Source organism: Rattus norvegicus, chromosome 6 (assembly GCF_021556685.1).
Source record: "Rattus norvegicus strain SHRSP/BbbUtx chromosome 6, alternate assembly SHRSP_T2T, whole genome shotgun sequence".
Lineage (NCBI taxonomy): Eukaryota > Metazoa > Chordata > Mammalia > Rodentia > Muridae > Rattus > Rattus norvegicus.
The window spans coordinates 116,504,250-116,522,244 of record NC_141539.1 but is presented as its reverse complement, the minus strand read 5'-3'; the positions used below and the strand labels follow the sequence as shown (position 1 = coordinate 116,522,244).

Here is a 17,995-nt window from a genome sequence, read left to right as displayed (position 1 = left end):
GACTTCCTTGGCTTCTGTCCTTGGGGCCTGTTAAATCACAAGAAAACAGCTTTCCAAGAAACCTGCCTTTAATACATTCTAATCTGGCTTGAACTGGCCTGTCTCACCTTGGTTCGTCTCACCAGCGGAGAAATAACCTCTTCAACTTTTTTCCTTACCTCTTTCAATGCTGGTTGACAGGCCTGCATGGGAACCACTTCTGGATTGCTACTGTTAGGTCTCAGCTCCACAGGGTATATGTCTAGAAATGACATTCTTGGCTCAGCTCACACTGGACTCTAAGATTGCTGATGAATACTTTGGGCTTTTCTCAGGAACCTGTGAAATGAATTTCTGTCTGCCAGGATGAGCCACTTCCTTATCTCCTATTCCTCTAGCATCTGGCTAGACGTGTGTGTGTGTGTGTGTGTGTGTGTGTGTGTGTGTGTGTGTGTGTGTGTTAAAGTCTTCTTAGCCCCTTTCACCTCCCCCATCACCCCTCCCTCGTTGTTTCCTCCTTCCCTAAGCCACCTCCCAGGATGTTCCAGATTTCAGCTCACTTTCTGCTCTCTTTCCCCCTGCCCCTCTTCCCTTCTCTTTCTTGCTATTCTTACAGCTCTGGAAGATAGAGTTGGCCATGTCCAGTCCTCTCTCTCTCTCTCTCTCTCTCTCTCTCTCTCTCTCTCACACACACACACACACACACACACACACACACACACACCCCTACAATTAATACCTTCCCACCAAATCATGGAGCAGCCATGCAGCCATTTTGGCGATTTCTTCACTGAGCCTTTGCTTATATACAGGTTGTGATCTGAACTCTGGTTCCCATGTCTGTGAAGCGAGCATCTGTAACTCTTCAATTAAGGGACAGCATCCATCTCTCCAGTGCCCATACTTCCCAAGTAAATGAAAAACCAGAAACTGCAACCTGAACATCAGACTTCTGTCCTATCTCCTTTTCATCTAGTTTCTAATGCCTTCAAAGCAATCGCTTTCACCTTTGGCCATTTCCTTCCATGACTGTCAACATTTCTCCCTGTATTTGCTTTAGATGTTGTAGGCTAGTTCTCTTCTATAGAACATGAATTTAACAGACCTCCATCACCCTTTACCCCCTATACTCACCCTCCTCATCTAGCTCTACTTGTCTAACAGTATCGGGACCTATTTAATTAAAGCCATATCTAGGATTCTGGCTGTTACTTTGTGTATTGGGGTTTCATTATAGGTTTTCTTTTGTAATGAACCATTTTTCTCTTCGTGTCTTTCTTATTTACATATTTTGGTTTGAATTGACCTCTTGCTAAAACCTCTGTGTGTTCCAAAGTTCTAGAAAACATCTCCCAAACTAGACCAACACTGCCTCTTTATATTTTATTATTAATTAAGCTTATTCTGAGAGAACATCATCTATGTATATAATGCTCTCTACTTATTATCCTTTATCCCCTCCCATCCCTACCAGCTTGCCCCACCTCCCTACATCTTCCCACATCAGATGTATACATCTTTTATTCATTTGGTGACAAACTGTTCTTATCCAGCGCTCTCCATGTGGCCTCTGGTTTGGAACTATTCACTGTAATGTAGTGGGCTCACTCGTGCATAGACAACTGAAGGAAGTAACTCCATGTCTTCCAGGATCTACCCCTCACTGGTGGTTCAGCTGTGGGGGCTGAGCCCTTGAGCACCTCTGTCATCCAGCCTGACCATGGATGGGTCACCACTGTGAAGACTCATGTAGACCCTCACAACTAGTGTGCGTTAATGATAGCAACGGTCATCTCTTGCACGCTTTGTCTGTACTTTGCTGTGAGTTAGGAGAAAATCCCTACAGAGTGCTGCACTTTTTAAGAAAAATTGGTCCACCAACCTGCTTAACTGGGTGCATTTACTTCCAAGGTGAAATAAAATGGTTGAAGATGAATGAATGAAGGCATCAGGTACTTGGGATTGCTAAGCACCCACTCTTCTCTGGGGATACATCTAATGTCTACCAATTTTGGTGGTCATCTGTATACATGCTAATACAATTTCAGTTTTTCCTATTTTTATAAATAAAGACTTTCCTCTTGCTTTTAATGGATAGCCTTGCGCATCTGTCTTTAGGGTACTGTGTTTATCTTCATTGAGGACTGATTAGATGGTGGGTAATAAGATCTTAAATCAAGGGAATGGAGAAGATGACAATAATAAAGTAACTTGAGGGAAAGGCTTGACAGAACATGATCCCCAACTACATGTGGGGGTAAAATGAGCATGAACACACAGATAGGTGCATTTTCCAACTCTTTACACAACACTGAGATCTCCTCTTCCCCAGGATACAAGTTCTTCCAGATATGAATCAGTTTATAACTCATAGTCTTCTTCTTTGTGCTAGGGATCAGATGTTTGCATTCGTGTACATTTCCTCTGTAAAGACAGAGTGCTTTCTACCTCTTTGTAAGTCTCACATCTTAGAATCCTATAACTAGCCACTCGTCCACAAACCGCATGCTATGAGTTGTCTGACCAAGTGACACCAGATGGCATCCTGGGACTTAGGGCCTCCTGAGTCTCAAAGACTTTCTTCTAAGAGGTAGCCTATAGAGCAAAGTAAGAAACAGTGCCAGAAACCTTTACCCAAGATAACAGCATTGTCTTGCCTTGTATGTTGGGGTGGTAGTCCAAATAAAAATAGCCCCCATAGGCCCATATGGAGTAAGGAGTGGCACTATTAGGTGGCCTTGGCAGAGAAAGTGTGTCACTGGGAGTTGGCCTTCAAGCTTTTCAGATGCTCAAGCCAACCAAGCCCAGTGTCACACTTCTTGCTCTCTGAGGATCCAGATGTAGAACTTGCAGCTTCTCTCCAGCACCACATCTGCCTGCATGCCGCCATTCTTCCTGCCATGATGATAATGGACTAAGTCTTTGAACTATAAGCCAGCCCCATGTATATGTTTTCTCTTATAAGAGTTGCCTTGGTCATGGTGTCTCTTTGACCAAGAAATGCTGAGACAGTTGGCATCACCTCTCCACACCTCTTTCTAAAAGAGAGAAATAATAAAAAGCTACTAGTCATCCATTCGTCTTACTCACAGCAAAGTGGGTCCACTGTATACTCCTCCAAAGGCATCTTTGTCTATAGCTGTCAGATATTTATTCTTGTTTAGGTAACTAGACAGAATATGAGAGGGAGAGAGAGGGAGAGAGAGAGAGAGAGAGAGAGGGAGAGAGAGAGAGAGAGAGAATAGATTAGACAAACTTAAGCCATTACATAACATTGGAATAAATATAAAAATAAAATGTAACCAAGGTCGCATTAATTTTGAAGCTATTTTGCATTCTTCTGGCTTAAGTACCATTCTATGTGTCAGGAGGGCAAAGTTTCACTGTAGCAGGAATCTTAAAAATGAACTATGTTTAAGATCTAGTTTGCGTATCTACATTTTATCAACGTTGTCTTAATGTCCTATTTCCTGGCAACCGGTTTTTGCTACCCTGACTCAAATTTTGCTTCTTAAGATTGACCATTATTCCCATATATCTTTGAAGGTAGAGTTTAACTAAGAGCTGGGATGGAAATTGTAAGGGTGGTGTTGGGTGGTAGGAATGGTTCCTTTCTTTGAGCAGAGTCACCAGACTTAGCAAATTAAAATGCATGATGCCATTTCAATTCAATTTACACACAAACAGTGAATAATTTTCTAGCACAAATTTTCCTACCAAAGTTATCTGTTGTTTATCTGAAATTCAAATTTAATTGAACATCATGCATTTTATCCAACAATACCAGTTCTGGCACAGGAATACTTATGTAAATAAACTTACAGTGTGTACCTTTCTTGAAAAGTGATGGGTAGGTTGATTCTTTTTTCTTTTACAGCGCGTTGGCCATTTGAAAGAATAACATTTCTTATACAATTTAAGTCACAGTGTGTTTGAAATAAAATTTCCTCTTAATGAACAAAAGCACCCAAGGATTTTAAAATTGGGCCCTCCCTTCCCCATAGATTTTTTTTAGAGAGTAAAGTTATCTAAAATGAAATAAAGCTCATGCATCTTTATTAGAAACGACCCCGATTTACACACTTACATGAACTCACAGCACAGTGTAGGCAATTTAAACGCTAGTGAATGACCCCGGCTTGATGCAAAACAAATACGGTAAAGACCCTTGGGACGCCTGTTTAATTGCACTACAGGATGCAAGTTCTTAAGGCAGAGGACTAATAATAGCAGTCATTGAAGACTTTCAGTTAGAATTCTTTCTCTAGAGCCTTCATAGAGAAATTGTCCTCTAGTTAGTGTATCCAAGTGTGTCTGTACTGGAGCAGTGTGGGTAAGAATAGAACAGTCAACCATCAGCACTAAAGAGTTTTATCACCCTCCCTCTTTAGGGCACGCTAAAGGATTAAACAGAATAAGTATTGGGATTACAAACAATGAGGTTTTACACGTGTGAATAAAGTTTAGACTCTTTCAATTATTTTTTTTTTAAATAGAGGTCGAGGAGTATTCATTTAAAGTAGCACTGGTTTACCCAGCACTCTCTATTTCCTCCTGAGCCTATCGGAATCTGTAATTACCTAATCTATTTTCTTACTTGAACATTATGTCTTTTCAATCAGAATGGAGAGCTTTATGCCTTATCCATTGCTGTATACCCATTGCTAAATTTGGTGCTCCAGAAATCCTTATTGAGTGCTGAAGGCAGGTACAGGATAAAATGAGGCCTGTCATTGGACAAGAAGGAAGGATGGGTGGGAGAAAAGTTTTAGAGGGGAGGAGGAGGGGACTGGAGCGAGGGAGGAGAAACCAGCCGAGAGAACATGGAGGCTGATGTAAGATTCCTCTCTGCACATTTACAGGTTGTTATGAATATTCTTAAGGGATGGATATGTACAGGGCTTTGTATGTCTAGATGAGTGAATTACATTATTGGATCAGAAAAAAAAAGAAGCGTGAGCAAACAAACAAACATAACTTCGACATGTTCGAGGTTTGAGGGCGACACATGTGGCTGTTTAAAGAAACACATTATGGCAATTGAAAGACTTAGCCACGATGTGGTGCGCTTGGGGAAATAGACCTTCCTGATGGCTGTAAATGCTATGGCCGCTCATTTACCAAGAATGGTTGGCACACGGCCTCTTTAAGTAGCCGCTGAGCACCAGAGTATATTAGGTCGCTCTCTGTTATAACAAAATGATAGATACAATCAGTGTAAAGAGGGAAATGGCTTCGTTCTGTTCACAGTCATGGAATGAGTCAAGTCCATTATTTTCTATTTTTGTACCTGTGATACCCTGGCTCAGTGTGGTAGGAGCAGGAGGCAGAGGAAGCTGGAAGCTGTTTTTTTTTTTTTAAAACTGTGTCTGAGCACCTAATAAGAGAGGAAAAAGAAGGGCCTGAGACCAATGTACCCTTCATAGGAATGTCCTAAACGACTCAACTTCCTCCTATTAATCTTTATTTCTTAAAAGTTCTAACATTTCCCACACACTGTGCACACTGTTTTGGGGGTCATTCCAGATACAGTCTACAGCAGAGCAGGCTACTAAGTTTCCTGGGGGAGGAGACCAGTCTTCTGTATGTTCAGACACCTGAGTAAGATGCCCAAGCAGCCTACATACATGTGCCTAGTGGGTTAATGTCATCTAAAGCGTGAGTCACAGTATTCTCTGGTTCACAGATTCATTCAGTCAACTCATTATGTCTATGAAGATCTTTCGTTTGGTTGTAGCTGGGGAAGAAGAAAACCCAACTGGAGAGAGGCTCTTGATGAACATGATTTTGTAATATGGCAACCACGTTAGGCATAGTGGCCACACTGACTTGTAACTTTTTCTGGATTCTTGGGCCAGTGTAGCTATCAATCATATTTTTCTCCGAGGTTGCTCAAAATCAAGTATGCTCTGCTAAGCTAGTCTCTTTCCCGGTCTCCATCTCCAGTGATTGAGAGGAAATATCAGCTTGCTCTAATCACCAGAAATTATTGTAAAACTAAATTATCGCTTGTCCAATTTTTGTAGTGTTCTCAGCTGATACTTAATATACCCCTAAGGACCGGGAGACTGCTTGATAAGCACTCCGGTTTACCAGAAATGTTGCAGAAGACTTCAAACTGAAAAAGGCAGCCAGAGTCCAGAATGGGAGAAAGAATGTAGCAGGAGGTACAGCCAATGTGAACAGAGATGAACCAGCCTGACAGAGGGCCCGCTCTTGAAAGACAGTATGGTCATTTGGATACTTAACCTCTGAAGGTGATAAGATGCTTAACGATGAACCAGACATGCTTCCCGCTTCAGTCTGTGTTTTTTTTTTTTTTTTAAACAGGGTCTTACTATGAAGCCCTAGATGACCTTGGCCCATGATCCTCTTCCAGATCCTGAGAATCTGGTAGTTTTCATCGCTACCTCTTTTAGCTTTGAATCTTGGGTTCTGACTTCTTGCAGCTTCTACCAGAAGCTAATGGTAAGGAATTATAGACACAGAAGCTTTAACATGCAGGAAGGGTTTTCGGTAATCTTGTTAAACACAGGCTCTTTTCTGGGAATGTCAGTGTCCTTAAATTGGTTTCTTGATCATAACTTATCCCCATACTGTGCTGTATCCATTGGCTTAGGTAAATCAGACACAAAGCTTGGTAAACCAGATGAGAACCTGTTCTAGACAATGGCTATTTTATGTGAGTCTGATACTAGGAGATGAACACAAAGAAGGTTCAAATGTTAGGAGGACTTGTCAGAAGTGATGAGAGGAGAAAGTTCCTAAAAGTCAGAATTGATAATGTGACAGGAAGGGCGCCTAGGAAAGCCTTAATAGTTCCTTCAGAAGTAAAGCAAATGCGGCTAACCATGTCTGCTTAATGACTCTTCATTATTTGGATGGACTCTGCCTCTTTGAGAACCTGGTGAAGAAATTAAGGGTTTCCTACAAAACAGTTGTCATTTTTTCCATACTTCACGACTTGAGAATGTCTACTCTGACTGAGAACGATGTACCTCACAGTTAGGGGAGAAGAATAAGGTTGGAAAAATGAAGACAGCAATGAACTGGGGCAAGGTATCCAATTGACAGGCTCAGCATTACGGTGTGTGTGTGTGTGTGTGTGTGTGTGTGTGTGTGTGTGTTTGTGTGTGTGTGTGCTTGTGTGTGTGTTTATGTGTGTTTGTGTGTGTGTTTGTGTGTGTGTTTGTGTGTGTGTTTGTGTGTGTGTTTGTGTGTGTGTTTGTGTGTGTGTTTGTGTGTGTGTTTGTGTGTGTGTGTTCAACTTCTCTTGGACTGATTTTTTGAACATTTTTTGAGCCTCATTTATTTTATGCATTTGAATGTTCTTCCTGCATGTGTGTCTGTGAGTCGTGTGTATCCAGTGCCTTGGAGGTCAGAAGAGAGGTTCAGCTCACTTGGAACTGGCATTACAGACATCTGCGAGCTTCTGTGTACGTGCTGGGGCTTGAACCTGGGTCCTCTACCAGAGAAGTTGGTGGGCCAACTCTCTAGCTCCTGAACTTACTCTTGACACACAGTAGCCATTCAGCAAAGACTTGATGAGAAATGAGAGTCTTGTTTCTGGGTAATTCACAGGTATGGCAGGTTTTAGTCAGCAGTCAGAGAGATCACTGTGAAAGAGAGGAGTGTGTCCTGTGGCAAGAGCGTTTGCTGTCCCTCCTGGACTCCGTTCTCTGGGGAACTTAAGGATCCATTTCAGTTCCAATATAGAATTTCAGCTCATTCTTTGTAATTCCTTTAGGGGAAGCTAGGGTTGGCACCTGGTTTATGGTGTGACGTTCACATGGGAGTGTGTCTGTGGAGAACCACGTGCTTGCTTGTTTGCTTGCTTGCTTTTGTTTTCCGCACGGCTCTTGTTATCCCGAAAATGTTAGGGATCCAGCACCTCGCCCTTACCTTAGCCTAAGGTGAAGTTGGATTGCTCTGTGGAAATCTTGTTGGTTTCAGAGACTGGGGCACTTGTTTATCAACAGTGACAGGTGAGAAAGCATTCAAGACAGCAGTAGGCAGAGGGGACAGCCAACCTTGGAGCACATCCTACAAGCTGTTCAAATACTTATCCCGTGAGAAATAGCAGCATACTTAATCCTATAATCTTCTCAACCGTCATCTTTTCCCAGTGGCTTCAGGCTGTGGTGAATTGCTTCTAATCAGCTAATGTGTGATGCTAATTAGCACAATATTTGTGTTGACTTCTCTGCTCATAATGGTTACTGTCTGGCTAAGTCCTTAACACAGCCAAGTTGTATCAATTTATTTATTTTTGGTCCAAATGTTTGCTTCTAGGTAGAAGCTCAACGACTGGAATTCAATAAGAGAAAATTCACCTCAGAGACTCAGACGCTGTGGGAGAAGCAGCTCAGCTCTGGGAGACTGTATAAAGAGAGAATGGAGAGGTCCAGAGAAAGACGAGGTGCTCTAGTTTACGACAGAGAGCCGTTGGACCTCTCCTGAGCAAGGCTACTCATATTAAGCGATCTGTCATCTGAGTGGTGGCGATGTGCTCGGCTCTCTGTGAAACCACAGGGCGAGGAGCTATGCCCCGCTTGCCATGACTTTCACAAACTTCTAACCAAGGAGGGAACGGCTGCTGTGGCTTCAGTGCTTGTCCTCAACATGGGATTCATCCAACTTGGCCTCGATAACATTGCTCACTCACGATAAAACAATGAGTGTAATTGAGGTCAGACCTGATAATTGCAGTGCCAGGAAGTGGATGATTGCTGTTTTGGATAACGAATTATTCCAGCTAGAACTGAGAGATATCTAAACACAGTTCTAGAGAGGTTATGCTACGTGCAATCTTTGAGCCATGTTCGCAAATTTATTATAGAAGACTAATACATTTTTCTTAGTTTAAAAAACCCCATAAATACTAAGATATGTTACAAAACACAATGTAAGGGTCTAGAGAGAAGGCCAGGGCTAAGAGTATGTTCCATGAAAGCTTGACTACTGGAGTTTGGTTCCTGGATCCCAGCTAAAGGTCTGGAGTGGTGGCCTATGTGTAATCCCAGCATTCCCATAGTGGTAGAGATATTAAGTTGAAGACCTGAAGCTTGTGGACCAGCTAGCTTGGAGTGATTGCTTTCAAATCAAAGGAGAAAATATTTGGTGATGTTTTTGTAATATTAAATGCTGATCTTTAAAAACCATGGGATAAATTTAGAGAAAATCATTCTGATGCATATTCTGCCCTTGTATATTTTCTAGCTGATGTACATTTTGAATTGGATAAATTTCTTTCTGACATGCTTTGATCATTGTTGTAGCTGGGTTTGTATTGACCCAACAAGAATGTGATTTTTATTGTGAGCAGGAAGCACATTGCTTTTGCTTCTCTTTGCTTTGCTAGTGGCTAGCATAATCTTGTGCACTGTAGACCTTCTCTAGCTACACTGAGAAGTAAATGAAGGACTGTGTAAGGTTAGTGCAATTGGGTTTTCCAGTTCTGTAAATTTTAAGTGTAAAAATTTATGTATCCTGTGGTGTCTTTCAGAGCTTCCCCTGTAATTACATATTTGAAGAATCGAATAAAATCAAGACATAACAACCCTTGTTTTACCAAATACCCAAGCAAATGATATTCTAACCTTTCCTCTCATAGAGACTATAAGGAAGCCCAACAGCCTGGCCAAGAGATAAACTCCACCTCGGGCAGGAACCTTGCCTAGCTAGAAGGAATCCAGTACTCATTTTAAAATGGAACCATTCCAGAAACCAGTACTTAATAATGATAACCAGAATATCAACCCAAAGCACTTAATCTCCCCATGCATTCTCTTCTATCTAGGCCCTCTGTGTTTAGTTGTACAGATATTTTAAAAGTCAGTCCATGGGCTACAGCATCTGCATTGTGAAAGGGTGTTAGAAACACAGGCTCCCACAGCCCAGCTCAAGTTGGCAGATCAGCATCTGCACTGCACAAGATCCCTTCTTTGATGGCTTGCATGCCCAAGAGTGTTTGCAAAGCAAAGAAGTACACACCACATTTAGACTCATAAGGGCTTTCAGGATCTACAGTCTGCAACTATGAAAGGGATGTTTAATGGATGGGGAGGCGGTAAGTAACATATCACTGTAAGAAGTGAGCAGTTAAGTTTGGGGATGAAAATACTAGGTAATTTGAAATTTAAAAATGTATAACTGCTAAGGAAATATGGAGGGATGTGACGTCAAGTGATGCAAGCAGATCTCTTTAAGTTCAAGGCCACATACATAGTTAGTTCCATGACAGCCAGGGTTACGTAGCAAGACATTGCTTCAGATAAAAAAAAGAGTATTATAAGACAAATAAAATGTAAGTCTGTCTTTTTGTTTGTTTGGTTTGGTCATTTGGATATCATTTACCTTTAGAAAAGAAAAACATATGTTGAAACAGATTGCATAACTTTTTTAAAAACACCTTTGGGTGCAAAGATACTCTTTCACTTCATGTACTAGCAGATGAACATTCTCTCTCTCTCTCTCTCTCTCTCTCTCTCTCTCCCTCCCTCTCTCTCTCTCTCTCTCTCTCTCTCTCTCTCTCTCACACACACACACACACACACACACCTATAAGATAACTGATTGTGACAGTATACATCTCCATTTTATTGAGAATGAGAGCTTTGGGGTATAGAACTGGGGACAACATTAAGTATCCTTTTCAGATGGCCCTTGTCAAGTTCCTTTAGCATTACTTACAAGGTTTGAGATACTTAAAATAGATCTCAACAGAATTCAGACCCTCTGGATAGTCCTGGGAATGAGATGTGGGGAAATGGTGGCAGTTACCATGGTTACCCTAAACTTACACAGCATCCAGCTTTGTTCCATTGAAAGCATGTCCTTGGATTGAAGTAAATCCATTGTTGTATAGTTTCCTAAAATCAAGAGAAGAGAAACAAAAAAACCCAATGACTATATAGTTCAGAGAAACATTACTAGCCTCTACATATGAAAGTACAGCCTAGCATATGAAAGGTCCTGGGTCACGGAATTCCCAGAACTGAATAAATAAGCAAATAAAGCAGGTGGCCTGTGGGATATGTGTTCTTCACTTTTTTCTGTTTTAATAGTTGGGTTTCATCTCTTTAGTATCAAAAGTGTGCATCAAATTTCTCATGTCATTCATATGTACTCCTAAAGTAAACTGTAGAGTCTGCCTTGTTTGGGACATAAGATGTTTCCTAGTTTGAAGCTCCATTCTTCAGTCTTGGGTGTCAGTAAGTCAGATTTTCCTCAAGAGCAGACTTAGAAGAACAAAGGTTTGCAAAGGGTTTTAAAAAAATTATTATTAAGTATTATTATTACTATTAGTGTGTGTGTGTGTATGTGCACATGTGAGTGCAGATATCCATGGAAGTCAGAAGAGGGCATTAGATCTCCTGGAACTGAGTTACAGGCAGTTTTGAGCTGCCTGCTGTTGGTACTGGGAACCAAACTCAGGTTTTCTGCAAGGTCATTGAGCACTGCCATCTCTCCAGGCCCTAGGATTCTTTCCAATGACAGCAAATTAAAGGGAAGAGTGTGTCAGGTGACAGCTAAGCTCATGTAAACACTGGAGGAGCAACACAGTTTTTGAAGATGACCACTTGAGAAGGCATTCATCTGAATGTACAGATTATTGGTTTTTTTTTAAATTTAAAATGTTATTTTACCTTCTTTAAAAAAAATTCTACATCTCCACAGAGTTTATCATAAATCAAATGCTTAATGGGTGTAGGTGGAATTGAGCCTCACAGAAGAATCTAAGAAGGCAGATAGGTCATGCCCTTTTGTGATAAGTTTTTGAACATTTCAATAGACATGCTTCTGCAGCTAGTTACATTTTCTACCTAGGTTCCCAGGGCCAGCCTGAAATGTTGCCAGTCATGATTCCTAGTGAAGTTACTGAGACAGGGGAGTGACTTGTCAAGAACTTGTTAGTCTAAACTTGTTAGGGATCAGCATCCTTTAACACAAATACAATTCTTCTCACCTACCAAAAACCACATACTTGGGGTTGGGGATTTACCTCAGTGGCAGAGCGCTTGCCTAGCAAGCGCAAGGCCCTGGGTTCGGTCCCCAGCTCCGGAAAAAAAGAAAAAAAAAAAAAAAGAAAAACCACACACCTCTGCAGGAGAAGGGAACCCAGACTTTAGAACTCTAAGGTGTGTGGTTATTGGTGGTCATTGGCATAAAGAGGCAACAGCCATGACCAGAGGCACAGGCACACCCTCCTAAGGAATTCCTTGGCACGGGTATGGGAGAATTTCAGTAATGACGTAATCTATGACATATACACTCGATAAACCAGTAACTGCAGACGACTCTCCAAGTTTGCAACCAGGCCCGGTCCTGCCGCTTAATAGCTCGGTGATCCCAAGACTCTCACATCCTCTTCCACTGCTTTTTCAATCTCTAGAAATAATGATGCTAATACTTCATTACGGGTTGTTAGGGAGACCGAGGCACTATAGTTAATAGTGATGAATACTTAAAAGAAGACCATGCTGAAGGAGAATTCTAAAATTTGAGTTTATTCTAGATAATTGTAAGAGATTGAGGGGTGGGTGATCTGCTGGTTTTGTTGTTGTCTGTGCATATTTTGTTTTGTCTTTACAATGCCCAAGTTCAGCTCTAGTTTCTAAAGAAGTATGGCTATGGACTGCAATCTGTTTCTCAAGGACTCAGACAGAGACAGGGAAATGATAATGGATAAATTCACTTTTCCTGAACGGCAACTCTCTCACAAATATGTGAAAAAAATTATATGTATTTTAATTTTCTCCAACTTTGTCCTTTATGGGCTGGAGAGATGGGTCAGGGAGTAAATGCCAGCCGTGTGAACATGAAGACCTGAATTTGGATCTCTGAAACCCACGTAAAAAGTCAAGCAAAGTAGCATGTGCCTGGAACTCTTGTCCTGGGCATGGAGTGGACACAGGTGGACACTTGAAGTTCACTGAGTAGCCAGCCTAACCAAATCGATGTGCTTCAGGTTCCGACAAAGACGCTGTTCCCAAAAATACAAGTGGATCGTAATTGAGAAAAAAATAATGTCTACCTGTCAGTCTCCACACATACATACACACACCTGCATGCACACATGCATACACCTACACTAAGGAGTACAAATAACACGTGTGCGAGCATACATAACACACACACACACACACACACAGAGAGAGAGAGAGAGAGAGAGAGAGAGAGAGAGAGAGAGAGAGAGAAGACAGACAGACAGACAGGACAGACAGGTGTTCTTGGTTTGATTTATATTTTAGATATTAAAAACTTCATGGACAAGTACGTCTTGAAAGGTGTAAATGGCAGAAGACAAAAGAAATGGGGACCCAAGTGTGAATTCTGCTGTTAGCCATTTTCCTTGAACTGTTAACATCTTGAACTTCATTAATATTCAAGGAAGAAAGGGCCTTTTATAAAAGTATAATAAAAAAATCACCTGGAAAGATAATTGACAAACTCGTGCCATTTTTACCTCTACAACCAGGATCCCACCATTGTTCCCCAAAGGAGGCATAGGTCAACTTTCTTTTGAAAGGGAAAGAGATCCTAGGCAAGAGTATTAAAAGGGAGATGCCAACATTCTGCAAAGAAGCTGGGAATGGAGGAACTTACTTGGGAAGGATGATACTCAATGCAATGGAAACCTTTACAGGGGACATGAATGGCCTTGAAGTTAGGGACTGAACAGGCTCAGAGCCCACTGTTGCTAAAAGGGAAGGTGGCTGAGTTGCAACTGCTTGTATTTTCCCAAGAGCTCCACCTTTATTGGGAAAAACATATTTGTCCTGCTCCACCAGGGAGAACAGACCCAAATGGATGCCTAAGTAGTGGCTTGGAAAGGGGGTCCTTGGGAAAAGCTGAGCAGAAGCTTGGATCAATCAGGCTGGGAAGTAAGTCAACTGGATTTGTATCCAGCAAAGAACTCTAGGCTGTAGTGTAGCCAGAGGGAGAGAACTCAGGTGACTGACCATATAGGTAAACAAAACAAAAGCCAGTAGGCTTGAGTGGGGCTAGTGCTATGGAAAATAGGGAGCAGGGGTCTGCAGAGGTGGCCCCAATTCCACTTTGTGAATTCCACAATGAGAGGAGAGGGTTCTGCCAGTTTGAAGAGTGAGCTTATCTTCTATATTCCCATTAGATCTTCCCCATTAGAATATTTTACGACTCTCACTGATTTAGCATCCATTTTGATGACTTTCTGTGTTTCGAAACTGGGTCTGGGAGTTGCTGTAAAGTCAAGGATGATCTTGAACCTCAGAACCTCCTGCCTCTACCTCCCACGTGCTGGGATTATAGACCTGTGCTACCAGGTCCCACTTATAGGGGAATGGGGATGGAACCCAAGGCTTCGTGCCTGCCACACACGCACTACGCTGACGGAGCCACATGCCCATCCTTCAGTTTCTACTTCTGAACATCCGAAGAGAAGGCAGTGAATTCTGAGTCAAAGCACTCGCTTCTATTGGACAAGCAGTTACAGGGGCTCTGTCACAGTTTGTGATCTCAGAGTGAAAGTGTGCTTGCAGAAAGCGATGCTACGCTGTATTCAGGGACACCGTGACAGTCGAGTTTACTCTGTGGAACTTCTTCCTCTAGAGCAGCGCTTCTCAACCTTCCTAATGCTGTAACCCTTTAATACAGCTTTTCACTTTGTGGTGAACCCAACCATAAAATTATTTTTGTTGCTACTTCATAATATAATTTTTGCTACTGTTATGAATTGTAATGTAAATATCTTATATGCAACCCCTGTGGAAGGGTCACTTGACTCCCAAAGGAGTTGCAACCCACAGGTTGAGAACGACGGTGCTGTAGATTTGGGATATAGGACGCTGTGCCACACAGCCCACAAGCCACATCTGATCCACACTCAGTCTCCATAAAGGGACGTAATGTTGATGCTGACTTGCCCAGTGACTTATGTATGTGTTTGACTGCTTGTGATTTGCAGTGGCAGTTGCTAGGAGACGGTGCAATTTGGACAGCCAATCTGGAACAAATGCACCAACTCCTATCATAAGAGAACATGCAGTTATTTTTATCTTGTCCTGTTTGTGATCTGTGGAAAATAGAGGCAACACTCAAGTCTATGAAACCCTTCCCGATACAGAGCATATACACTAGAAGGTAGCATCCTTCCAAACTCAGACACCTTTTTATCGGGGGGGGGAGGGTTTACCATGACAACAGCCTCAGATACTCACAGGGTCAAGGTTTCATTGCATAGTCCCTGGAATGCGTTTTCAGGGACTGACGTCATGTAAGGGTTGTCTGTGATTTCTCTGCAAGAGAAAGCGATGACAACTGTTGAGAGAAGAAGCATGCTTGAAATGGGTTCTTCTGGCATATATGCACTCCAAGGAACCAGCCACAATACATTTCAGTTTTAGCTGCTTCCTTGACCTGATTCTGGTCACTGGTGGTCACGTGAGGTGGTGAGAGCTGTTCTTGATGGATAGACATTCAGAGTGGAGCATGTATCAAGCAAACAAATTCCAGGGTGAGCTGAGGTCTCTGCCTTACTCCTTATTTCAAAACAGATGGAGCCAAGAGACTTCTGAATGTCTAACACTATGTCCTTAACAACTAGAATTTTCTATGCCAATAGAAGGATCAGGGGAAAGGGATCACTGGATTTCATTTCAGGAGTATCTTTAGAATGTCCTCTATGTGCAAAACACTGCCAGCCAGGGGCTTCCAGAGGACTGCTTATGTTTAACCTGAGTTTAATTGTAGTGAAGAGACATGCTCACGTTTTCCCCCCTAGAAAAAAAATATTAAGAGTTTGCAGCGTGCTAGGTACTGGTAGCACATGCCTTTGATTCATGTGCGAGGGAGGCAGAGGCAATTGGAACTCTATACAGCAGGCTCCCGGACAGCCAGGGCTACACCAGGAAACCCTGTCTTGGGAAAAGAAAAAAGAGCTTCCAGCTAATCATTCTACACTTCGCTGGCTCTGCAATGTGAACTCAGCATTTGCAATTCTTCTCTTTCCATTTGTATGATGAGATGAGGTAACTGGTCTGACTGATGCTTTTGGAAAAAATCATCAGAGTCGATCCAAAGCACGGCCCTTGACGGCTCGGTGGAGCTCGGATCACGCGCTCATTTGAATTTTCTGGTCCTTTGCTTCACCGTTTGTTGAAAGGGAAACCAATAACTTCCCTTTACGCCTTCAAAGGTGGTAAAGTGGAACAGGAGGAGCGAAAAGCTATCAGAAAATATGAAAAATAAGCTATCCTTGTTATCGGTAATCCCCTCCCCCTTCAGTCATTCCCCTCAGAAATCTTTTAATTGTTTTCCCCATTTAAAAATTAAATGCAGGTGGTAGAACCTTGAGTCAGTTCTGTAAATTAAGGCATTTGCTGCCAGGCCTGACAACCCGAGTTCAACTCTGAGTATCTACCCCTGAGTGTTGTCTTCTGACCTCCACATAAAGACACTAAATAAATAAAACATTTCATGTAAAACATGAAATAAAATAGGCTAGGAATTGTCCTGATTATTTGAGGTGAGGAGACCCTCCCTGAATATGGGTGACACCATTTCAGGGGCTGAATTCTGAGTCACTTAAGAGTGGAGGAAGCTTACTGAGTTGTAGTAAGCAAGCAAGGATGTGTTTATTGTCTCTTGACTCTTGGCTGTGGGTGTGATGTGACCCAATGCCTTGACTATCCCAAATTGACGGCCTGTAACTTGGAACTGTAGCCAAATAAACCATCTCTTCCTCCCTAGTGCCTTGTGCCTATGGAAGTCAGAAAAGGGAACAGGGTCAATGCCCTGGAACTGGAGTTAGAAACCATTGTGAGCCACTATGTAAGTGCCGAGAGCTGAGCCAGGGTCCTCTTCAAGAGTAGCAAGTGCTCTTAACATCTGAGCCATCTCTCCAGCCTCCTCCCCTCTGTTGTCTTTTGACAACAGAAATAAGGTTAGAAAAACTCAAAAGAATTGGCTTTCTTGTCTCTCTCTAATCCCCTCACCCATTTCTTTCTTGAACCCTGTGTTAGTTAGAATTAATTTTGCTGTTATGAAACTCCATGATCAAAGAAACTTGAGGAGGAATGGGTTTATTTAGCTTTGACTTTTACTTCACAGTTCATCATCATAAGAAGTTAGGACAGGGAATCAGTTGGATTAAGGCCCTGGAGGCAGGAGCTGAGTTGAGACCATGGAGGCGTACTGCTTACTGGCTTGCTCCTCATGACTTGCTCAGCCAGCTTTCGTATAGAACTAGGACCACCAGCCCAGGGATGGCACCACCCACAATGGACTGGCCCTCTCTATCATTCATTAACTAAGAAAATGCCGTACAGCCCTGCATAAAACCTGATTTTATGGAGGGATTTTTCCCCTTCTCTCAGATGACTTTAGCTTGTGTCAAACTGACATACAGCTAACCAGCACAAACTCATTTCAACCTAGCTTCCTATTACCATTGTCCTACAAGAGCTGTTTCTGTCAGAATAACCAGTGACCCCCAATTAGTCAGTCAGTAAACTGTGCCCACCCTTCACTCATCCCTCACCCCATCCTTCAGCACATTACCCTCCTCATTGTTCTCTCTTGGAACTGTTTGCTTTTCCTGGCTTCTACTAGTTCCCATGACTGCACCCCAGTTCTTATATTTTTGGTTGTGAGCCTAGCCTTTAACAGCTGAGCCATCTCTCCAGCCCATGCACCCCAATTCTTCTCATGGGTAAACAAAGCATACCAAATACTGTATGTTGAGCATACTTACAGTATAAAGAACACATCCGTGGAATAAATTTTGGTCAAGTCAGGGAATATTCTAAGTCCAGTATTGAAAATTCCACTACATTGAAAAAGAAGAAAAGAAAGTTTCAGGTAGGAAAATCAACACCTAGGAAGTATATTGTCATGGCTGGAAGCACGAGTTACAAGCCTTCCATTCAATATGGCAAGACTGTGGCAAGTGCTAACTCCAGAATGGAATGATAGTCCTTCAAATAGAATAACTTAACCCAGTCAATACTAATGGTGCCTATGTGCTGCTTAGAAT

At 42.2% G+C, this 17,995-nt stretch overlaps 1 protein-coding gene across 4 annotated transcripts in view; it reads right to left on the bottom strand.

Annotated features, from left to right (window-relative positions):
- The window catches only part of Tshr (thyroid stimulating hormone receptor), a 133,076-nt gene that overhangs the window by 22,203 nt on the left and 92,878 nt on the right, over window positions 1–17,995 (bottom strand). For 2 of the 4 annotated variants that reach the window (XM_087552319.1, XM_087552318.1), the window contains 5 exons: window positions 17,714–17,788; window positions 15,180–15,257; window positions 10,782–10,850; window positions 5,270–5,356; window positions 3,070–3,147 (listed from right to left, as the gene is read on the bottom strand). In XM_087552319.1, the coding sequence (XP_087408445.1) occupies window positions 3,070–3,147; window positions 5,270–5,356; window positions 10,782–10,850; window positions 15,180–15,257; window positions 17,714–17,788 (387 nt within the window). 4 annotated transcript variants of the gene reach the window in all.